Raw genomic sequence first — 25,508 nt, forward strand, 5'->3', positions numbered from 1 at the left:
GACAGCCCCTAAAGCACATTGGACTAAACTGCTTTTGTACGCATGCAATCGCATCTGCTGAATTGCCCCAAGCAATTCAATGCAGCTGATACTCTGAATTTCAGAAGAATTAAAACATGTATCCCATTGTGCTTTGCAGCTGAGATCAGTGGAGGTAATCATTCCTCAAAGCAGAGCAAAAGAATTTCACTTAAAATATCTGAGTCTTTGTACCTGAAATTAGTAGCTGCACTAACTGTAAAATCATGAATAAATTGCCATCCCATTTGTCGCTCAAATCACAACAATATTAGTTATTTCAAATAACAGATAAAATATTGCTATATGCTTCTGTCCAGCTTGACTGCAGCATTTAAATCACTATCCCTTTCAGGTTAATAGTCCCTAAAATTTAAATTGGAACTATTTCAAAACATTGATTAATTGCAAGAATGACACAAATAAAGGATGAAGTGAAATGGGATAGTCCACTAGATCTGTCAATCAGGCTATGCAACCAAGCAACAAATGAATTATTGCAGGGATTTCTTGACAGGCAAATTTTCTTTTCTCCAGGACTGAGTCAACCTTTCAACCTCAGAATAAAACACTTGTCTTCCATGTGAAAAATATTGCATAAATACTAATTATTGTTGTTGATTGCATTTAAATACACAATATATTTTAAAATGAAGGCACTGCCATTTTAATGAAATAATTATATGGACTGGAGGAAAATTATTTCACAGATTCTATAGTTGCAAAATGCTTATAAATTGTAATTTGGTTTTCCAGACACGACACTATCCTATTCAGAAGCAACATCACCCTCTCTCAGATAGCCCAATATTACTGTGGCACAGATTTGTGAAATAGCCATCAATGTGCTCAAATTATTTTTTGTTTGGGAGTGAGGATGGCACTATTTGCTGATGCTTTCCTTGGATTGTCACTTTGATGCGGTGGAGTGGCGTGAACATTCCATTGATCCTGAGAGTGATACCGTCAGAAATCTTAAACTCCTGGCAGGGTCACCCATGATGGTAAGGTCTGAGGGGAGGAACCAGACAGAGCACAATCTAAAACAAGTCCTCAACAGCGGATCAGATGGAGGATACTCATACAGTATCAATGGCTGCGATGGCAGATGAAGGCTGCATACAGTGGCAAAGGAATCTCGACATCTGGGGATCTCCAGATGTCGAGGTTCCCTTGCCACTGGATCTACCCTCTATCAAGGACCGTGTGTCTGCTGACATGCAAAGACATATCCACGTTAAAAGATGTCCCGCACCAGGTGTCTTCTGAGAGGACAATCAACACATGCGACCGGTGAGAGGTGACAGGGACAGGGACAGGGCTGAGAGATCCGGATGTCCCTAACTCAGAAGACCAGCATGTAGGCAGTGGAGTTTGATAGTCATTTCGCTCTTGGAATAGGAACAGGAGAGCGTTCCGGCAGCTTTCCCCATGACTGAGCAGTCCTCAGGATCCAGTCTGTTTACCCTGCATGGGGAAAGGGCTAGAAAAGCTGTCCTAAAAATAGTTTGTTCTGTCTGCAATCCGACTGGAAAACTGCATCCAGCAGGCTCATCTACCTGTGGTCGGGAAATCAAAGTTAAATTCAATTTCAGAACCTGGAATGGATAAACCCTCATGGATAACGAGCAAAACATTCGACCAGAACGGAGAACTGCTCTTGTTGCCCGTGAACTCAGGCACTTCAACACTGACGTCACTGCCCTGCAAGAGACCCGATGAGTTGGAGAGGGCAGCTGATTGGAGATGGTGGTGGTTATGCCTTCTTCTGGAGAGGAAAACCTGACAATCAGCACAGGACATGTGGAACTGGATTTTCCATCAAGAACAAACTCATGAACCGATTCTCGGAGCTCCTTTTCAGCATCACTGAGAGCCTCATGACCTTCTGTCTACAACTTGCCAAGAACCAGCAGGCAACGGTCTGAGTGCTATATGAATGCTCCATCCCTTGATGCCAAAGATGAGTCCAAGGATGCTTCTACTCTACCCTGGACATCATACTCTTCAACATTCCTAAGGAAGATCATCCTCCTTGGGGTCTTCAACGCCAGGGTTGGAAAGAAACCATTGGAAAGGAAGGAGTTGGGAATTGCAACTCCAGCAGAGTTTTCCTGTTCCCCAAATGTGCGGAACACCAGCTTGTCATCACTAACACACTGTTCTGCCAAACAGACAAGTTCAGGACTTCCTGAAGACTTCCACAATCAAAGCACTGGCACATAGAGTTATAGTCATAGAGTTGTACAGCACAGAAAAGGCCCTTCAGCCCATCAAGTCTGCACCATCAATAACTACCACTAAAGTTGGGATAATCCCATTTTCCAGCACTGGTCCCATAATCTTGAATGTTATATTTCAAGTGCTTATCCAAATATTTCATAGGGTTGTAAAGTTTCTGGCCTCCACAACTTTCCCAGGCAGTGCATTCCAGATTCTCACCACCCTCTGAGTGAATTTCTTTTTTCCCAAATCCCCCCTGAATCTCCTGCCCGTCATGATTGACCCCTGAACCAAGGGGAACAGCTGCTCCCTAATCACCCTGTCCAAAGCACCTCAATCATGTCCCTCATCAGCCTTCTCTGCTCTAAAGAAAACAATCCAAGCCTATCTATTCTTGACGGGTCAAATGGCCTCCTTCTGCATGGCAAGAATTCTATGATTCTATACAAGATGGATTTCCCCCAAATATTTCTAAGTGTCATAACGGTGGTGAACCACACTGGTCTCTCGGGCGCACATCACATCTCAATCATTCGACACCCAGTTACTTTTTTGGAGAGTGGTGAGTTATGCACCGATACTGAGGGGGGTGGGGCCTAAACACACCAGCTGCAGAGAGCTCGGGCACTGCTTTGCAAAGCCAACCTGAACTCACAGCGCAATTCCCTGACCCTGGCACCAGGGAGGCAACACGCCATCCTGGACACACGTCTTCGGGTTCAGACCATCCCATTTGTACATGTCCCACCTTTCCCAGAAACGGTCCCAGTGATCCAGGAATCTAAACCCCTCCTTCCTGCACCAACTCTTGAGTCACACATTCATCTGCCCTATTGTCCTATTTCCATACTCACTAGTACATAGCACAAGGAATAATCCAGAGATTATGACCTTAGAGGTCCTGCTTTTTAATGCACAGCCTAGCTCCCTGAATTCTTGTGCAAGACAGCATTCTTCAGTTTACCTATATCGTTGGTACCAACAAGTACCATGACCTCTAACTCATCATCCTCCCCTTTGAGGGTGCTCTGCAGTCATTCAGTGCCATCCCCGACCCTGGCACCAGAGAGGCAACACACCATCCTGTACACACATCTTCGGCTGCAGAAACGCCTGTCTACTCCCCTGACTAATGAATCCTCTATCGCTATTGTTCTTCCTTTCTTCTTCCTCCCCTATACAGTCAAGCTGCTTGTGGTGGCAGAAGCTTGGCTCTGACTGCATTCATCTGAGGTACCAGTGCCCTCATCAGCTTCCAAAATGGAATACCGATTTGTGAGTGGGACCCCAGTGGACTCTTGCACAACCTGCCTGTTCTTCCTGGATTTCCTAGTGGTCACCCATTTCCTTCTTTCTTCAAGTCCCTTGAACTGTGGTGTGATCACCTCTCTAAACGTGCTATCCATGTAGCTCTCAGTCTAGCGGATGTGCCACAGTGTCTCCAGCCACTACTCAAGCTCCGAAACCTGGAGCTCCAGTTTTTGCAGCTGGGAGCACCTCCTGCACATGTGGTCATCTAGGACACTGGTAGCATCCAAGACTCCCCAGATATGACAAGCCACACACTCTGCCTGGCTGCCCTCACCTGACATGTCTTAAATGTAAAATTTATGTATGTAGAACAAATCTAGTCCTATTGTCCTAAATCTAGGATAATAAATAATACTTTTCCCAATAAATAATATGTTTCTTTTAGCTTCAGCTGTTTAAACACAGTCCCTAATAACAGTTTCTCACCAACCAGCCAGCTTACCGCTTTCCTGTGACGTTACACTTGGATTTTTCAAACTCAGTTCACTGTCTGAACCGTGGCTGTCCCGGTGAAACGTGTTCCTCACGGGCCCGGAGCTCTCCGCTGCCCAAAGATGAGTGTTGGCCTCGATCCCGCACTCTCTTATATCACTATCCTGGTGAAGCCTGTCCCTCACAGGTCCGGTGTACTCCCCTACCCGGAGGTGTGTGCCAGCCTCGATCCCGCGCTCTCTTATATCACTGTCCGGTGAAGTGTGACCCTCGCAGTTCCGGTGCTCTCTGTTGCCCAAAGGTGAGATGATATGTTCGACTTTGACAACGTCCAATCCCAAGAGCAAAAGGATGCTCACATCAACAAAGCGATGACCAGTGCAGACAGACCACTGACTCATCCGCTCCTCTATGTTCATCAAACGCCACCAGAAGCGGCGGAGGATGAAGAAATAGCTCAGAAAAAAGATCAGTGTTGAGCGGCTTGAAGAGCCAAGCAAACTAGTGAACTTCCAACAATGTCTTCTTCTCCTAAATCTCCAAAGTGTTCATTCTAATGGAGTGGAGGAAAACTGGAAAGAGCTGAAGACAGACACCATCTCAAGCTGTGAAAAAACCATCAGCTACAAGACCAGGAAACACCAAGACTGGTTTGACAAGAATGGCCACACCATCCAAGACGTCATTGACAAGAACAGGAAAGCTCTCCACATCTGGCAATCAGCAAGGCAAAGAGGAGAACTCACCAATCAGTAAAGGCGGAGGTACAAAGAAGAACTTGGGAAATCAAGAGCCAATGATGGACTGAGAAAGCTGAGGAGCTGCTACTCCTCACCGACAAGCATTACACCGGGGCTTTTCAGTGCCACCAAAGCAATATATGCACCCAACACCCTCGGTCTCAAAACCAGTGCAGAGTAAGGACAGAACCCTCTTGAGAAACAGAGAAAACATCAGCCTTTGATGGAGAGAACAAGAATTCCTAAACTGCGATCCAATGATAAATGGGGACATGTTTCAGGAAATCCCCCAACTCCCCATCAAAAATGATCTTGGACTCCCAGCAAGCGTGGATGAAGTCAAAGCTGCCATTAAACAAATGAAGAATGGAAAAGCCGCAGAAGCGGACAAGATTCCAGTAGAGATTGTCAAACTTGGGAGAGAGAGAGAGAGATCACCTGCCATCTCCATCAGCTGTTCCTGAAAATCTCGGATAGAGATGAAATTCCTGCTGACTTCAGGGATGTCGTCATCACCATCATTTTCAAACATGGAGACAAAGCAGACAATGGGGACTACAGAGGAATCTCCCTACTCTCCATCACTGGGAAGATCATTGCCCAAATCCTCGCTAGCCGCCTTCTCCCAGTCTCTGAAGCAATCCTACTGAAAAGCCAGTGTGGCTTCCGATCAAACCGCGGAACAACGGAATGATTTTCACTGCTTAACAACTTCAATAGAAATGCCAGGAACAGCATCAACCACTCTACATGGTCTTCATCGAGCTGGCCAAGGCTTTTGACTCAGTTGGGAAGTGCTATGGAAGACCCTGTCAAAGGTCAACTGTCCAGAGAAATTCATCAATATCCTCCATGACAACACGTTGGCGACAGAAATCAGACAGAAACCTTTAAAGTCAAGACTGGAGTCAAGCAGTGATGCACCATCGTCACTGCCCTTTTCTCCATCTTCATCACCACCATCCTTCACCCTGTCAAGAACAAGCTTCCCAGTGGAATGAACATTGTCTACAGGATGGACGGAAAACATTTCAACCAAATCCAAGAAGAAAATGACACCGGCATCGCTTGTGGAACTTCAGTATATGGATGACATCGCCGTCTCCACTCTCTCAGAAGAAAAACTCCAAGCCATGCTTGACACCTTCGCAGAAACATACCAAAATCTTGGTCTCAGCCTCAAGACTCAAGTCCTTTACCAACCCAACCCAGGGCAAGAAACAGCCTGTCCCTCCATCAATATCAAAGGAGAAACCCTCACAAACTTGAAACATTTCCCCTATTTGGTGAGTTGACTCTCATCTAAGGCTGACATCGAAATGAAAATCCAACATCGTATCCAATCCACGACTGTTGCCTTCAGACACCTTAGGATGAAAGTCTTTGATGACCACGACATTCATGCTGACACCAAGTTCCTGTGTACAACGTCCTCCTAATCCTTCTATATGGCTCAGAAACTTGGACTATGTACAGATGCCACCTCAAGGTCCAGGAGAGATACCATTAATGCTGTCTGAGATGTATTCTCTGCATCAGCTGGGAGGACAAGCGTACTAACAACAGCATCCTTGAAGGAGCCAGGAGCACCAGCATTAAGGCCACGATCATCTGAAACCAACTGGGCCGGCCATACTTAGGATATCAGATCCCAAATGTCAAAGCAAATCTTTGTCACCCAGCTAAAGGAAGGCTCCCGAACAAGTGGAAGTCAAACGAAGTACTTCAGAGACATTCTGAAGGCTTATCTCAAGAAATACAACATAGGTGTCAATGCCTGGGGAGACCCTTGCTCAGAAAGATCTACTTGGCGAAACCTTCTGATGGAAAGAACACAATTCTTTCAAGACACCTGATGACAGGAGGCCAGGAAAAGGAGCCTGAAAAAGAAATAGCAATGATCTGGAAATTCTAATTTTTACCTCTTCAAAATCTAATGTTTTTCATTCCAATGTCATCTCTGGTGTAAGGCTGCATTGTAATGCCATCTCCTGGACACACCTGCCAAGTGCGCAGTCAAAAATGTGGCTCTAGAATCGGGCTCTTCAGCCACACAAAGACCCACAGAATCCACAACCAGTCACATGGAGTTTCTTAGATGGACAATCATACCCATTAGCGAGTGATCACCGATGAAGAATCTGGAGAACTTTTATAAGTTAAACCATAACTGCAGGATAAAGGGACATGAATGCAAATGTGGAAAAGGTAAGATCAGGGAGCACTCCTTCAGACAAGGATTGATCAATTCTTAGAACAGTCTGAATGAAGGCCCTGAAGGGCAGTGGAGCCAAAATTCTGCAGTCATTCAACAGGCAAAAAAGCATCTCAGATTTCAATAAAAATTATGACAGACGTGGATAAGAAGGCCTCCCACGAAAGTTTGTGATTTTTCAACTCTTTCCCCACTAGGATTCCCTGCACAATGTGTGATCAATAGCTAACAGTGCACTGGAAACCTTCCTTATGGCCCTACCAATACTGTCAGGTGAGCTGTAAGAATGGACTGGCAATGTCTTTCCTCTCTGTGAGGAAGCACCTAGGGTGGAATTTTTTCCAAAAAATACCAAGTGTTATAATAGCGAGAATAAGGGAACGATGTGCACTGGTCTCTCAGGCACGCTCCTCACCACAGTCGTCCCATACTCATCCCTTTTTTGGGAGAGCGGTGATTTGGTGGGTATTGGCGGGAGGCGGAGGGAGGGCCTAACTAGCTGGCTTCAGAGTGCTGGGGTGCCTTTTCGTAAGGGCACCCCGATCTCACAGTGCACTGGAAGATTCCCTCCCTACCCCACGGACATCGGGATCCCCCCTTCATTGGCCTTCCCTATGGGTCCCCTTGCCTGACCCCCAGCATGATCACTCCTGCGAAGCTCACCTACACAGCCACCACCCGCACAGTCCCCCCTCCCCCGAACAGCACCCCTCATTTTAGCCCCCCCCACTCAGGTCCCACCATCTTGGCACTGCCCCTGGCACACCGGCAGTGCCCAGATCTGCACCAAAATGACAAGGTCAGAAAATTGCCCCCCTGGTCTCTCCATAGTTCTCTGGCTAACTCAGCATTGTGATCCAAAAACCTTGTCCCATCAGTTCACAGTAAATTGTCACCCTCACCATTAATACTGAGATCACAGTACCCTAAACCCTTTGCTCCATGGTCTATAAAGAACAGGCCAGCACAGGAATAGGCCCTTTGGCCCACCAAGTCTGTGCCAACACAGATGCCTCTCTAATCTAATATTTTCTTGCCTCTACGTGGTCCATATCCCTCTATTCCCTGCCTTTTCATGTATCTATCCAGATGCCTCTTGAACGTTGTTATAGAATCTGCTTCCACCACCTCCTCCGGCAGCGCCCTCCAGGCATTCACCACCCTGTGTGTGAAAAACTTGTCCCTTACATCTCTTTTAAACTTTCCCCCTCTCACTTTCAACCTCTGCCCCTGAATAATTGACCCTTCGACCCTGGGAAAAAGACTCTGAGGTCCACTCTATCCAAGCCTGTCATAATCTTGTAAACCTCTATCTATTCTCCGATGCTTCAATGAAAACAATCCAAGTTTGTTCAACCTTTCTTCATAGTCCATATCTTCCAAACCAGGCAACATCCTGGTAAATTTCTTCTGCGCCTTTTCCAATGCATTAACATCCTTCTGGTAGTGTGGCGACCAGAATTGTGCACAATACCCCAACTGTGGCCTAACCTAACCAAAGTCTTATACAGCTGCAACATGATTTTCCAATTCCTAAATCATGTTGCAGCTGGAACACCGCTTGTCACAGACCTCCAGTTAGAAAAGTACCCTTCCACTGCTACTCTCTGCTTTATATGCCCAAGCCAGTTTTGTATCCATTGTACCAGCTCACTCTGGATCCCATATGATTTCACCTTCTGTTTCAGCCTGCCTTGAGGAACCTTATCAAATGCTTTACTAAAGTCCACGTATACAACACTCCCTGCTTTGCCCTGGTCAATTTTTCTTGTCACTTCCTCAAAGAGTTCAATCAAGTTTGTGAGACACGACCTCTCCTTCACAAAACCATGCTGCCTATCGCTAATAAGCCTATTCTCTTCCAGACGCGAGTACATCCTGTCCCTAAGAATCTTCTCCAATAATTTCCCCACCGCTGATGTAAGGCTCACAGGCCTGTAATTTCCCGGATTGTCTTTCTGCCCTTCTTAAACAGAGGCACAATGTTAGCTACTCTCCAATCCTCTGGTACCTCACCCGTGGCTAAGGAGGATACAAAGATTTTGGGAAGGCCTAGGTTCCAAAGAAAGAAAGACTTGTATTTATATAGCGTTTTCATGACCACCGTATGTCTCAAATTGCTTTACAGTTATTGAAGTACATTTGAAGTGTAATCACTGTTGTAATGTAGGAAAACCACCTCATTCAGCCTTATCACAACACGCACTGGGAGCAAAGCATCTCGTACATTTTCAACAAGGTCAGTGCAACACTGAGTATCTATAGCATTGCAGTCTTACAACAGAGATGGAATCAAAACTTTTGAAGAGATGAAAATGAGACTTTCCTCTCTATTTGACTATATTTTATTCTTCATGTGGACTGGCAGTTATCCAACAGGGAAAGCAACGTGCCCTTTTAAAAAAGCCTGGTGTAGAAACTTATTGTGCCTTGTGACCTTTTGCTAATTCCTATCCAGTTGAGTTCCTGATCGTCTGGGTTGCACCCAATGAGGTATTAAAATGGAAAGATGAACAGTACAAAGCAACAAATTAACAATTTTCAAAATACATAGACGCAATCCAAGAACTTTGGATCAAAATACAATCATCAAAATGGAGCTGGGTGTCTATTTACCTTTGGGATAAACATTTCCATAAACATCACCCTTTCTACCAACATCTAAACAATAATGCAATATAACAACTTAAATCTAATAAAGAAAACATAATTTAATTTATATAGCATCTTCCACCTCAGGATATCTCTAAACCCAATTAGTATTTTTAAAGTGTAGTCACTATTGCAATGTTTCATAAGATCATCCAAAAGTGTTTTATAGGTGAGACCATGAACACCCAGCAGCGGGTAAGAGGTGATTCAGTGATGCAGTAGCGTAATTAGAGGTCAGAGGGAGTAGGAGATAAGTAGCAAGGTTAAGAGATTAAGGAAGGGAATTTGAGTATAGATGTGTAATGACAACGCTCTGTCATTATGGTCTGGAGCCACGCTTGAAAGGCAAAGATTCTTTATGAAATTTAAACCATAGCAGTTGGGTTATAAAAGGCTTGGGACTTCACAAATATCAAGTCTTGTTCTCAAATACTGCTGTGAGTTCACATGAAATGGACACCACTCGAAAATGTTTAAAATAATGTTTTAGGTTTTTGGAAGCTACATGTAAATTTTAAACCAATATAATTAAATTTCTTATCAACAGAGGCTGACATTTAGGAGCAAATCACTCGTGTATCACATGCCTGTAACTGTTTCATGATTAAAAGCAGTATATGATGAGATATGCCTAAAGGGATTCATACATATTACTTGTATTTTCAGAGGAATCAGAGGAAACTATAATCTCCTATTACTTCAGTGGTAATATTGATTCATTTTAATGTAACAGCATCAGTTGTGATGTGTTCTCTCCATTGAGTTTGCCTTGATAATTGAACATGAGGTTTTTTCCTATATGATATGGTATAATTGTGCAGCTAACACCAACTCTAATGAAGACAGATGTCATCGATTTCATAGAATCATAAAATAATACAGCACAGAAGGAGAACATTTGGTTCATCGTGCCTGTGTCAGCTCTTTAGCAATTATCCAATTAATCTCACTTCCCTGTGCTTTCCCCACAGCTCCGTAGATTGACGAGCCTGTAGTTGTTGGGCTTACCCCTCTCTCCCTTTTTAAACACCCTCTTATCCAAGCAGGTGAGAAGATTCTGGCTAGAGTCTCCACAATTTCCACCTTTAATTCCCTCAGATGTATCCCACCTGTACTGGGTAACTTTTCTACTTTGATAACTACAGCTTTTTCAGTAGCTTATATTTATTTTAATCTTATCCAAATTCGGTACTGCCTCCTTTACTGTAACACTGGCATCATTCCCTTCTCTCATGAAGACTGATGCAAAATGGCCAATTAGTACCTCTGTTATGCCCTCTGCCTCCACAAGATTGCTTTTTTGATTCCTAATTGACCGACCTTTCCTTTGACCACCTTTGTGTAATTTTTGTGTTCATAGAAGACTTGCAGGTGGCCTTCTTTTAAGCCACTAATCTACTCTTTTTGCCACTCTTATTCCCATTTTAATTCTCCTCCATATTTTCCATATTCAGCTTGGTTCTCTATTGTTTTATGAACCTTACAATTATCATAAGCCACCTTTTTCCAGTCTCATATTAACCTTGATGTTAAGTCATTCAGGAAATTCCAACTATGGGTGCACATCTTCCCTCCCACCCACTTGTGGGAATGTGTCTACTCTCTCCCGAAAGGCCTATTTTTCAATTACTGTTTTGTCTACCAATTTTTTGTTCCAATCCACCTAGATTTCTTTTCAACTCATCTACAGCATACATCTAGCAGCGTCATAGGTCCTCGACTGCTCCTTAATCCTAACCTAATGGATTCTGCCTTTGACCTCCTCAGCCACATTATCTCTCTCCCGTGCTTTAGATGTTTATTTGATCAAAACTGCGCACCTCCTCCCTTTTATTTCCTTTGATTCAGGAATATTAAGTACCCAATCTTCCCCTTTTTTCAGCCAAATATCTGTTATTGCTATCATATCAAGGTCTCGTGATGACTTGCGTTTACAGCTCACCAATATTATTTACCACATTATGTGCATCTCCAAATCCATCTTAGATTATCTTGTATTTGCCCTGCCTAATCCCTTCTATTTCTGAACTTAAATGGTGAATTATCAGCACAGAAAAAGATACATTGTGAGCAGACAAAATTCTACTCAATCTCCATTCACTGTAACATAACCTCCAGTGCAAATCCTTCAAGGATTGTCCCTTCCTGTCAAACCTCTTTCATCATGCTGACATTGGTAAATTGTTAGAACACATGGAAGTCCAGGACTGGAAAAACTCTAGTTCATCTAGGACTAATATCCTTCAGTTACGCATTGTTAAATATATATCCAATTCTCCCTTACATTTTCCATATAATCTGCCTCCACTGCCTCACCAGGAGGTCCACTGCACATGTTTACCAGCCTTTGCATAAAGCATTAAATTTGAACTGCCTTTACCTGTCCTCTGTTAAGCTTAATTCCATGTCCTCCAGTTCTAGAGTTTAGTATAATCTCAAACATATAGGGCGGGAATTTACAGCCTCGCTCGTCCCAAAACTGTAAAATCCCGCCCAAGGTTAACAGACATTTCCATTGTCCGCCCCTTGCCCATTCAGATTCCTGTGGCAGGTGGGGCGGTATAATTGTCCTTAGGACGGGATTTTCTGCACCTCCTACTGCCTGATTTATGGTGGCAGAGACAGCTCGCCAGTGGCATCCTCTGGTCCTGCTGCTGTCAACAGGGTTTCCTGTTGGCAGGGATCTTCCGTCACCAGGACCGAAAGATCCTGCTGGCAAGAACGGCTGGAAAATTCTGGCCATTGGTGGGATTTTGCACACCCCTTCTCCGCATGGTGGAGGAGGCGGCTTGCCATTGGCTGTCGTGGGATCTTCTGGTCTCATCACTGTCAACAGGATTTCCCGTATTATGTACCCCTACCTTTGGGAAACCTGCAGCGGGGGTTCACTGTCTGCAGGACTGGAAGATCCCACTGGCAGGAAAAGCCAGAAAATTCCAGAAATTATTACTATTCAAATTATCTATGCCCTTAAGAATCTTGGAAACGTGAATAACATCTCCCCCGAATAACATCTCTTCTCTAGGGTAAAAAGTCAAGCTTTTCAACCACTCCTTGTAGTTCAGATACCTTAAAATTGGCAAAAACAAAATACTGTGGGTGTTGGAATCTAAAACAAAAACAGAAAATGCTGAAAGATCTCAGCAGATCTGACAGCATTTTGGAGAGAGCAAATAGAGCCAATGTTTCAAATCTGGGGTCATCTATTCTCTCTCTCCACAGATGCTGTCAGGCCTGCTGACCTAAAGATTGGTTTTGGCTTGGTTGCCTTTTCCTCACCAATGCTCAGGGCGTTTCTGTCAAGCCCAAGTGTGGTCTTATGACTGGTATCAGCTCCTGGGTCTGTGTGCTTATGGTCTCTCTCTCTTTAGCTGGATAATCCAAGATTTGTGTCCCATAGCCTAGAGCCATTTTGCTTATTTCGCTGTTTATTTCTCGTCTATTTACTTTTTACCTTGTAATACTGATACCACTCAGCAGTGCCTGTTCCAACTTACCTATATCCACTTATGTTTGGTGCCATGATTACTTCACATCATTGTGTGGAAAAGGTATTGGAGAGAATGTCGGAAAAAATTAAAAACTATATAAGTAATTTGTGATCCTCCTCACAGTTCAAATTTAGTTTTTGAATTTCCATGCGTCAGAAGCTGGAACATGTACATATTTAGCCCAGTGTTACTCACCAGTTATTTTGCCAGCATGTGGGTTGGTGTATGTCAGGAGTTGGCAAGATGAGAAATGCCTAGTTTCCACTTGGTAAATGTGTCTGGTAGTTTGGGAATGATTGGAAACTCAGTCTGTGAAATGATGGACAGAATTTTACACTCCATTCCCCGCGCTGGCAGGTTCTGAGATGGGATCCTACCCATCCTGACATGGTCACGATTTTACACCAGGTCGAGCAGGCCCTTGGACGGGAAACACATTCTTGCCCCTTAAGGCCCTTAAATGGCCACATAATGGCCTTTTCCTACCCAGTCTCAATTTTTAGGCTGGTGGGCAGATGATAGATTGGGGGAACCAAAAACTGAACAAAGTTCAATCTTGGACATAAAGATGGGGCATCTATTAGAAGCCCCTTTCTGACTGGAAGGGGGCTTTGGGGCCGAGTGACCTCTGAACATCTCTCCCCATCCTGACCCACTCTTGAACTATCTCCCGAACTATCTCGAGACCCCAGTTGCCCCCTTCATGACACCCCTAGCCTTCCCAACTCAGCCGATCTCCCCTTACCAGTCCTCCAGTTCCCAGCACTTAGTTCCACATCTTCTGGCTACTGCCGCACTGTTCCTGGAATGATTGGAGAGCTGCCGGCCAATCTGCCTTCTGCCAATCAATGCTCATTACAGCGTGAAATTGCATTGGGCCTGATCCCCACCAACGTTTTGACTTGCGCCTGAGATCCCACCATCCAGAAAATTCTGGCCCACGATGCGGGAGCAAGAAGAATGCATTTCCATCCCCTCCTCATCACTGCACCCCACTCTCCAAACACCTCATTGACCGCAACTTGCTTTTTTATGTTTCAGGAATAATTAAAAGAAAAATCAACTTCAGGTGGAACCAAATGAATGCTGTCCTCCACTACATTCAGAACAGCAGACCTTAACAGCAAGTGCTGTGACTTAAATCTTGGATATTCTTTATAACTAACATCAGTATTCAAGTCTCACACTTTGTAAGGTGGGGTGCTAATATCTGCAAACACATGCTTTCTCTTGTTCAGGAGAATATTAAATGTCACAGTCTGTTAATTTGCATTGATTGATTTTTTGTTAACTGTCTGGATAGTTGAAATGTAAACAAAGGAACAATTTCTCACCTTTCAAAGAGACTAAGATAGGTTAACTTGGGAGGGGGCATGTGCGGCAGGTTGGGGGCAGGCTACTGGGGCTTTGATTCACACCCCTCGTCTTCAGTTGTCATTGTACGTTCCAAGGAAGCATTTGGATAGCCTCTTCAATCATCAAAATCATATTTATAAACCTAAGTCAATCTCCTGGAAATCAAGACTTTCATGCTCAATAGAAATGTCATTTTTAGGATGGGAGATAACTGGGCATAATTCAAGTATAATCCAGCCTCCGTTTTTAAGTCACATAGTTGTTATTTTGATACAATAACAAAAATGTATCAATTTTGTATTACTTGTAGTTAAACTTTGGGAAGCAGAGAAGTGAAGCAGATTGGATTATCGGAAATTTTATACAATATTGATTGGAGAGCGAGAGGATCAACCTCATTGTTCCACCGGAGCAAAGTAGAGAGGGAGCGATTCGTGCCGTGAGTGGCTGAGGGTAAGAGAGTGATTTTTTTTTAACCTTACTTTTTAGCGGAGTTTTTTTTCAGTTAAACAGGAAACCGGAAGTAGGCCGCGGGGAGGCCTGGGAAGGTTTTTTTTTGCTCAATAAATTTGAACGGGGAGGTAACCCGAGACTCTACACGTGTAGAGTCCCCCACCCTCCCCCCTCCTCTAACCTAAAAAAAAGACTCTGAGTGAGAGCAGGTAAGCTTTTTTTTCCCTCTCTCTTTCGTTTCTTAGTAAGGGAAGTAGCAGGGATGTCAGTGCAGGCAGTGCAATGTTCCTCCTGTGGGATGTTGAGGTGAGGAACACCAGTGTTCTAGCTGAGTACACCTGCAGGAAGTGCACCCAATTCCAGCTCCTTGAAGACCGTGTTAGGGATCTGGAGCTGGAACTGGATGAACTCAGGATCATTCGGGAGGCAGAGGCAGCTATAGATAGAAGCTACAGGGAGGTAGCTACTCCTAGAAATGATGATATGTGGGTGATGGCTAGAAGGGGTAAGAAGCAGTCAGAGCAGCGATCCCCTGGATCCCCTGTTCCTCTGTATAACAAGTATTACATTTTGGATACTGTTGGGGGGGGGGGGACTTAACAGGGGTAAGCCATGGGGTACAGGTTTCTGGCACAGAGTCTGTCCTTGTTGCTGAGAAGGGAAGGGGGGAGAGGAGTAGAGCATTAGTTATTGGGGACTCCATAGTTAGGGGGACAGATAGGAGATTCTGTGGGAACGAGAGGTCGTGTTTTCAGGATCCTTAAGGGGGAGGGGGACCAGCCCCAAGTCGTGGTTCACATAGACACCCAAGACATAGGTAGGAAAAGGGATGGGGATGTAAGGCAGAAATTCAGGGAGTTGGGGTGGAAGCTTAGGGCTAGAACAAACAGAGTTGTTATCTCTGGTTTGTTACCCGTGCCACGTGATAGTGAGGAGAGGAATAGGGAGAGAGAGCAATTGAACACATGGCTACAGGGATGGTGCAGGAGGGAGGGATTCAGATACCTGGACAATTGGGGCTCATTCTGGGGTAGGTGGGACCTCTACAAACAGGATGGTCTACACGTGAACCAGAGGGGTACCAATATCCTGGGGGGGGAATTTGCTAATGCTCTTCGAGAGGGTTTAAACTAATTCAGCAGAGGGATGGGAACCTGAATTGTAGCTCCAGTGTACAGGAGGTTGAGAGTAGTGAGGTCATGGATAAGGTTTCAGTGTTGCAGGAGTGTACTGGCAGGCAGGAAGGTGGTTTGAAGTGTGTATACTTCAACGCCAGGGGCATCCGGAATAAGGTGGGTGAATTTGCAGCATGGGTTGGTACCTGGGACTTCGATGTTGTGGCCATCTCGGAGACATGGATAGAGCAGGGACAGGAATGGTTGTTGCAGGTTCCGGGGTTTAGATGTTTCAGTAAGAGCAGGGAAGGTGGTAAAAGAGGTGGAGGTGTGGCAATGTTAGTCAAGGACAGTATTACAGTGGCAGAAAGGACGTTTGATGAGGACTCGTCTACTGAGGTAGTATGGGCTGAGGTTAGAAACAGGAAAGGAGAGGTCACCCTGTTGGGAGTTTTCTATAGGCCTTCGAAAAGTTCCAGAGATGTAGAGGAAAGGATTGCAAAGATGATTCTGGATAGGAGCGAAAGTAACAGGGTAGTTGTTATGGGGGACTTTAACTTTGCAAATATTGACTGGAAAAGCTATCGTTCGAGTACTTTAAATGGGTCAGTTTTTGTCCAATGTGTGCAGGAGGGTTTCCTGACACAGTATGTATATAGACCAACAAAAGACGAGGCCACATTGGATTTGGTACTGGGTAATGAACCAGACCAGGTGTTAGATTTGGAGGTAGGGGAGCACTTTGGTGATAGTAACCACAATTCAGTTACGTTTACTTTAGCGATGGAAAGGAATAGGTATATAGAGAAGGGCAAGAGTTATAGCTGGGGGAAAGGAAATTATGATGCGATTAGGTGAGATTTAGGATGCATAGGTTGGGGAAGGAAACTGCAGGGGATGGACACAATTGAAATGCGGAGCTTGTTCAAGGAACAGCTACTGGGTGTCCTTGACGTACTTGTCAGGCAGGGAGGAAGTGGTCGAATGAGGGAACCGTGGTTTACTAAAGAAGTTGAATCTCTTGTGAAGAGGAAGAAGGAGACTTATGTAAAGATGAGACGTGAAGGCTCAGTTAGGGTGCTTGAGAGTTACAAGTTAGCCAGGAAGGACCTAAAGAGAGAGTTAAGAAGAGCCAGGAGGGGACATGAGAAGTCTTTGGCAGGTAGGATCAACGAAAACCCTGAAGCTTTCTATAGGTATGTCAGGAATAAAAGAATGACTAGGGTAAGATTAGGGCCAGTCAAGGACAGTAGTGGGAAGTTGTGCGTGGAGCCTGAAGAGATAGGAGAGGCGCTAAATGAATATTTTTTGTCAGTATTCACGCAGGAAAAAGACAATGTTGTCGAGGAGAATACGGAGATACAGGCTATTGGACTAGACGGGTTTGAGGTTAATAAGGAGGAGGTGTTAGCAATTCTGGAAAGTGTGAAAATAGATAAGTCCCCTGGGCTGGATGGGATTTATCCCAGGATTCTCTGGGAGGCTAGGGAGGAGATTGCAGGGCCTTTGGCTTTGATATATGTGTCGTCATTGTCTACAGGAATAGTGCCAGAAGACTGGAGGATAGCAAATGTTGTCCCCTTGTTCAAGAAGGGGAGTAGAGACAACCCTGGTTATTATAGACCAGTGAGCCTTACTTCTGTTGTGGGCAAAGTTTTGGAAAGGATTATAAGAAATAGGATTTATAATCATCTAGAAAGGAATAATTTGATTAGGGATAGTCAACACGGTTTTGTGAAGGGTAGGTCATGCCTCACAAACCTTATTGAGTTCTTTGAGAAGGTGACCAAAGAGGTGGATGAGGGTAAAGCAGTTGATGTAGTGTATATGGATTTCAGTAAAGCGTTTGATAAGGTTCTCCACGGTAAGCTATTGCAGAAGATACGGAGGCATGGGATTGAGGGTGATTTCGCGGTTTGGATCAGAAATTGGCTAGCTGTAAGAAGACAGAGGGTGGTCGTTGATGGGAAATGTTCATCCTGGAGTTCAGTTACTAGTGGTGTACCACAAGGATCTGTTTTGGGGCCACTGCTGTTTGTCATTTTTATAAATTACCTGGATGAGGGTGTAGAAGGATGGGTTAGTAAATTTGCGGATGACACTAAAGTCGGTGGAGTTGTGGACACTGCGGAAGGTTGCTGCAGGTTACAGAGGGACATAGATAAGCTGCAGAGCTGCGCTGAGAGGTGGCAAATAGAGTTCAATGCGGAAAAGTGTGACGTGATTCACTTTGGAAGGAGTAACAGGATTACAGAGTACTGGGCTAATGGTAAGATACTTGGTAGTGTGGATGAACAGAGAGATCTCGGTGTCCATGTGCATAGATCCCTGAAAGTTGGCACCCAGGTTGATAGGGTTGTTAAGAAGGCGTACGGAGTGTTAGCTTTTATTGGTAGAGGGATTGAGTTTCGGAGCCAGGAGGTCATGTTGCAGCTGTACAAAACTCTGGTGCGGCCGCACTTGGAATATTGCGTACAGTTCTGGTCGCCGCATTATAGGAAGGATGTGGAAGCATTGGAAAGGGTGCAGAGGAGACTTACTAGGATGTTGCCTGGTATGGTGGGAAGGTCTTATGAGGAAAGGCTGAGGGACTCGAGGTTGTTTTCGTTAGAGAGGAGGAGGTTAAGAGGTGACTTAATAGAGGCATACGAGATGATCAGCGGATTAGATAGGGTGGATAGTGAGAGCCTTTTTCCTTGGATGGTGATAGCTGGCAAAAGGGGACATAGCTTTAAATTGAGGGGTGATAGGTTTAGGACAGATGTCAGAGGTAGGTTCTTTATTCAGAGAGTAGTAAGGGCGTGGAATGCCCTGCCTGCAGCAGTAGTGGACTCGCCAACATTAAGGGCATTTAAATGGTCATTGGATAAACATATGGATGATATTGGAATAGTGCAGGTTAGATGGGCTTTAGATTGGTTTCACTGGTCGGCGCAACATCGAGGGCCGAAGGGCCTGTACTGCGCTGTAATATTCTATGAGATGCAAAATAGAGGCAATACAGCCCTACCACTGCTAGGAAATATAATTACATGTGTTCAGCTGACATGGGGAGTTTCCATTCTAAATGACTTTATAATGAAAAGTACACAAAAGCATGATGAAAACATAACAAAAAGTTGACTGTGCAGACATAAAGCACATACAAGATCAACATCCTTGCAGCTCAGTGCTCTGAAGGTGATTTCATTCATTCACAATTTTAGTTAAAAAAAGCTACTGTCACATGCTGAAACCTTAAGTGAAAGTTACTTTCCCTTCAGCAACAAAATAGAGAAGTAATCCTTTGTAATTAAAGCTACCAATATGGTTGGACCTGACCTAGGCCACATTCTAGTTTCAGATAGGCACATTTTTTTTAGCAAGGATCACTGGACTATGATCAGATGCTGCAACTATTCGTGATTTTCCTTTCCTTCGGTGGGAACAATTGGGACCATTTGTAGCATACATATGGCTGAGGTCAACATTCATGCCTGGAGTCTTCCAGTATACCCAAGTTCCATGTTAAGCAATACATTTACTAACTAAGCACTGAGGTTATGGAGATTTGCAATTATTTTTGAGAATTATGTATTTCAGCATAGGATCACATCTTAAAACAAAAATGGGTGATAATTACTCAATCATCAGTCGTTGTTACATCTTCTTACTGTACACACTTAAAGGCACCAGCTTTCTGGAGGGACCAGAAACAGCACCAAATGCATGAAGTATTTGTTCTGTTATTTAGAATCAGAATTGTACAGTATAAAAGGAGGCCACTGGCCTCGCCTTCAAAGGAAATCCAGTTAGCCCTTCACCCTTTCCCCACATATTTCCCCACTTTTGTTTCTTCTTCAAGTATTCATCCAATTCCCTTTTGAAAGCTTCTATTGAATCTGTTTCCATCATATTATAAGAACGGTCAGTTTTAAGCATCTCCACTAGAAATATAACCCAAGCAGCAGGATCTACAATTATGAATTACTCAGAAGGAATTACAAAAAAAAACTAAACCCAATTTAGCTCCAATCATTCCCATTTTCCAGAACTCCAATGGATCAAAACCTTTTTATTTATTTCCATTTTATACCTATTTTTACTCTCTGACCCTTTCACTAGATCCTGCCAGGGTAGGAGAGAGCAATTGATGCAAAAGGACTTGGTGAGCAAATTTAGGGGCATTGGTCATTCAGCACACATTGCATCTTTTGGTGCCCAACAGATAACTCACCTGAGAAAAGTCGTACCTCAAATATACCAACCATTTTCTATTTGCTGAAATGATAATGTCATTCTCCCTCATCCAAGGGAATGAACAACTAAAAAAAGATGGCTACAGAGTGATACAACCAGCAAGAGATGTTTTGGTAAATAAAAGCTATTTTTGAATCTACTATCAATGGTTTTATTTAAAACTCTATTCTGACAAACAAATGGCATATATAACACTTGAGTACTTACCAGAAAGAACACAGTTACTGTGAATGGAAATCAGAGACTTAAAATGAATACAACATAACCAGAGACAACAGCTTCTGATTCCAAAACATTGTACAAATCAACAATTAAAAAACATTAGACTCCAGCCTGGCTGAACGCTGAAATTCAGTTCGTAGACATGAGGACAGACTTTTCTCAGTAGAGTGCACCTCTTGGACACCAAAAGATACAATGCTTCCAAATTTCCTAGCCCAGTCCATCTGCATCGACTGCTCTCTGTGCAGATCTAGTGCAAGGATCCGAGAGTAGAAGTAGGTATAAATGGAAATAAATAGGTGTTTGTTATATAAATCCAACTCAAGGGACAATGCACACTTTAATATAGTGTAGAACATGTAAAATCACATCTTTCCACATCAGAGTTTAAAATACATTACTGATTTCAACGTTATGTTTTTTTAAAAGGTCAAGCAACAATTAACCAAACCCGTAAGTTATAACATTCCTTACCTCAATTGTTCCTTGAAATGTTTTTGAGTTAATACTGGAATGATAGGAGATCTCTGGCTCCTGCTGGTAGTGGTGTCCTGGGTACGTTTTGTTGGGTATGATTGTAGAGTTTGGGCTGTGACCTATAGTTTCCAGTGGATGTTGATCCAATAGATCTGAAGATGTTCCTCCCCCATAATTCTGTGCAAAGGGAGCATGAGATGTCTGAGTAAAATCCAAGAGCAGAGGGTTCTGCAGATGAAAAGGGTAACAGCTGTTTGGTGGTAGCTCAGGAGATGGGAAAGGATAAAGGCCACAGAGGGGGTATTTTGGAGGGTCTTTAACCATCCTCTCATAGAGATGAGGAGAATTTTGTTGTCCTGTATTCTGCAGCTGGTTTTGGCAATACTGAATTAGCCTGGATTGAGGTGGCATCTCTGCTAGTTCAGGGCTCCGAGGATGATTCCATGTCGATGGCTGTTCTGTGCTGAAGTAAAAGAAATAAACACGATTGTTCACCCTCAATATACTATATATAAAATTGAAAAGAAAATATTATCCAACCTAGCACTAGGTGTGGCTTTAGACAGAGTATGGAGATTTGCTGGGAAGAGGGAAATTTGAAATATTTTTCTAAAAATCTAATATTGTTTGTATTTGTGTTACATTTAATTGCAAGAATTGTTTAACTTGTAAGTCTCATCTATGGGGAGAGAAGCTATGTATGGGGAGCAGCTGAAAGAATTAAGGAAACTAACTTGAACTGGTCTCTGCTCCACCTGGGATTAGATAGTCCAGATAGCCCCTTTGTTCAGAACATATAAATTCAGACATTCTCTGTGCAATGAGCACGGAGTGTGGCTTTGGACAGAGTGTGGAAGTTTGGTGAGAAGAGGAAGTTTATGAGGTGGAGAGGGCAATACTCTTGCTTTTCTAACTTTTTCACCATGTTGCAATTGGTTTCTGCTATTCTATAGGAGGGGAGCTAAGTGGTTGATGTTTGATTTGATTTTGATATGATTAACCATTGTCACATGTATCAAGATACATTGAAGAGTATTGTTTTGCGTGCTATCCATACAAATCATACCACACATAAGTAAATCCGAGTAGTGGAACAGAGTGCAGAATGTAGCGTTACAGCAACAGAGAAGGTGCAGAGAAGATCAGTTCCATATACGAGAGGTCATTCAAAAGTCTGGTTACAGCAGGAAAGAAGCTGTTCTTGAATCTCTTGGTATGTGTTTTCAGACTTCTATTCTGGCGAATATCCGGTTAAGTGGTCAAGGTCTATTTTCCAAAGGTTTAAATTTGTCCTGCAGGGAGAGGTAATGGCCTGGTGGCATTATCGCTAGACTATTAATCCAGAAACTCAGCTAATGTTCTGGGCACTCGGGTTCAAAGATGGTGGAAATTGAATTCAATTTAAAAATCTGGAATTAATAGTCGACTGATGACCATGAAACCATTGTCGGAAAAACCCCATCTGGTTCATTAATGTCCTTTAGGGAAGGAAATCTGCTGACCTTACCTAGTCTGTTCTACATTTGACTCCAGAGCCAAAGCACTGTGGTTGACTCTCAACAACCCTCAAGGGCAACTAGGGATGGGCAATAAATGTTCGCCAGCCAGCGGCGCCCATGTCCCATGAATTAATTTTAAAAAGTTTGTGGTAAGATTAATTAATATCTAAAAGAAAATAAATAATTGAATAAAATAATCAGGTAACTAGTTAAAGATCATAAGTATGACAGCCTTGATGTGTCAAGGCTGCAGCACATGGAAGCTCATTGATACCAGTGTGATCCAGGGCAAGCATGCGTGCAATAAGTGTCTGTGCCTTGAGGAGCTTCGACTCAGAGTCATTGAGCTGGCGGCTGAAATGCAGACACTGTGACACATCAGTAAAGGACAGAGTTACCTGTATGCTGTATTTCAGGAGGTGGTCACATGCCTTAGGAAAGAATTTTCCGGTTTGGAAAGTGGTCAGAGACAGGAGGGTGTGACTGCAGCTGAGGCTGGTAAAACAACCCAGAGGGAAGGAGTGTCAGCCTCTGCAATTGTCCAACAAGTTTTGGGATTCTTTCAGCTTGTTTGGTTGAGAGTGCGAGCTGCAGCGTGGATGAGCTGACTAACCATGGCACAGTGGTACAGGAAGCCATTCAAGTGCAGGGATCACATAAGAAGGTGGAGGTACTAGGGGACAGGATAGTGGGGGCGGGGGTTGGTGGTGGTTGACACTGTTCTCTGTAGAAAAGAGTGAGAGTCCAGATGCGTTGCCTGCCCGGTTCCAGGATTTGGCACATCTGCTCTGGGCGGGAGAGGAACTTGCAATGGGAGGGGAAGGTTCCCATTGTCATGGTTCATGTAGGTAACAACGACATAAGGAGAATGAGGAAAGAGGTTCTGCATAGAGAGTTTGAGGAACTAGGAGCAAAGTTAAAAAAAGTTCTAATCTCTGGATTACTACCTGAGCCGTGTGAAAATTGGCATTGGGTGCATAAAATTAGAGAGGTGACTACATGGCTCAAAGACTGGTCTTAGGGGCACTGGCATCAGTACTGGGGAAAGTGGGGGCTGTACCGTTTGGACGTTTACAAGGGACCGTTCTGGAACCAGTTTTCTTGCAAACCACATAACTAGGGAAGTAGAGGGGTGGGGACAAAGCCAAAGGACATGGCAGCATTACAAGGCACCTAGTTAGGTAAGGATACCCAGAGTGTGTCAGGAAGGGACAGAATGTACAAAGAGAAAAGCAACAAATAGGGTCAAAAAGGAAAAAACAAATTGTAGCAAGACATAATTAATGGCTCTTCACTTAAATGCACATGGTATTTGGCACAAAATAAATGAATTAAGGACACAAATTGACACTAATTGGTATGACCTTATAAGTATTAAATAGATGTGGTTACAAGGAGATCAAAACTGGGAACTAAATATTCAGAGTTATGTGACTTTTCGTAAGGACAGACAGGAAGGAAAGGGTGGTGGGGTAGTTTTGTTAGTACGAGATGGAATAAGTACAATAGCAAGAAATTATCTTGGATCAGAAGGTGTAGAATCCATATGAGTAGGGGTAAGAAATAACAAGGGAAAGAAGACACTGATGGAGTAGTTTATAGGCCCCCTAATAGTAGCCATACTATAGGATGGAAATAATTCAGGAGATAAAAAGGGCTTGTAAAAATGGCGGTACTTTAATCGTGGGTGACTTTAATCTACATGTTGATTTGGAAAATCAAATTGGCAGAAGTAGCGATGAGGATTCAACCAGGGATCTTGCTATTTTGGGTCGGGTAATGTATAATGAGGCAGGTTGAGTAAAAGATTCCCTAGGAAGGTGGCCATAAATAACATGGTTGAATTTAGCATTCAATTTGAGAGTGAGAAACTTGGGTCAGAATCAATTGTGCTACACTTAAATAAGGGTAATTATAAAGGGGTGAGGGCAGAATTGCTGGAGTGGTTGGGAAAGGAGTTTAGCAGGGAAGATGGTTAATCAGCAATGGCAGCTGTTTATGAAATTAGTTCATGACTCACAACAAAGATATATCCCAGTGAGGAAGAAGGATCCGAGGATGGGGATAAATTAGCCATGGTTAAAAAAGGAAGTTGAGGATAATGTGAAACTGGAGGAAAAAACATATGGGGCAGGATCTTACTGGCTCGCCACACCGATCGAGTGGCATGGTGAGCCGGTAAGATTGGGGCGAAAGACGAAAAATCAGGTTTTAGCCCAATTTCTCACCTCTCGCGATTTTGCCGGCCTCGTTCTGCTGGCAAAATCAGCCTCACGCCTGGGAAAGGCGTGCGGCTGATATAAATATTAATGACACGTCATCCAGGCTCACTTGCCTTAGTCCCCTTGCCGGTTGAGTTCCTCACTGGCGAGGATCACAGATTGGAACAAGAACCGGAGGCCACTGGGCCATTGAAGCCCCCTGGGTGATTGGGGGCAGGGCCGGGCAGTGCACCCTGGTTACGCCAGCCTCGCACCCTGGCACTGCCAGCTTGGCGCTGCCGACCAGGCATCAGGCAGTACATAGTATGCTGGGAGATCAGGGCGATTGCGCAATGGCGCCCCCAGAGCTCAGCAGCTGGCTTCCCAGTGAGCTGAGACTCCACCCCTCCCCTACTGGCAAGAATCACATTAGGGCATCTGTATTGCACAGAGTGGCATAAATTACTATTACCTACCTTGCTGAAACAACAGGCGAGAAAACTTTTGCAGAAAATTTCACCCATAGGGCACAATCTTACCACCTTGTCCCACCCATCGAGCTGGGAAGATAGCATGCGATACTAAAAATCTGATTCGCGCTATTTCAGATCTTCCCAGCCATTTCTTATTGGTGTGATTTACTTTGCAACCAAAATCGCTGAGACACTTATTAGCATGCAGTTGAATGGATTTCAATATCTTTAGCAAATTCAGCACGGCTGTTTTCTACCTTCCGGATGTTTCCCAGCTCCCCAGGGAGATGTCACACTGGCATGAATCACTACTGCTCTATAAAAGTGTGGTTCAGGCACAGCAGTTGTGAAGGTGAATGAGGAGGTCAGTACACTGAGCACCAACCTGCAG

General features: G+C 43.9%; 1 protein-coding gene across 1 annotated transcript in view; it reads right to left on the reverse strand.

Annotated features, from left to right (window-relative positions):
* The window catches only part of LOC144510644 (putative helicase with zinc finger domain), a 359,659-nt gene that overhangs the window by 36,325 nt on the left and 297,826 nt on the right, over nt 1-25,508 (reverse strand). The window contains exon 27 of the mRNA XM_078240298.1: nt 20,942-21,407. Coding sequence (XP_078096424.1) covers nt 20,942-21,407 — 466 coding nt within the window. The remainder of the gene's footprint in view (nt 1-20,941; nt 21,408-25,508) is intronic.

Source organism: Mustelus asterias, chromosome 23 (assembly GCF_964213995.1).
Source record: "Mustelus asterias chromosome 23, sMusAst1.hap1.1, whole genome shotgun sequence".
In the NCBI taxonomy this organism is placed as follows: Eukaryota; Metazoa; Chordata; class Chondrichthyes; order Carcharhiniformes; family Triakidae; genus Mustelus; species Mustelus asterias.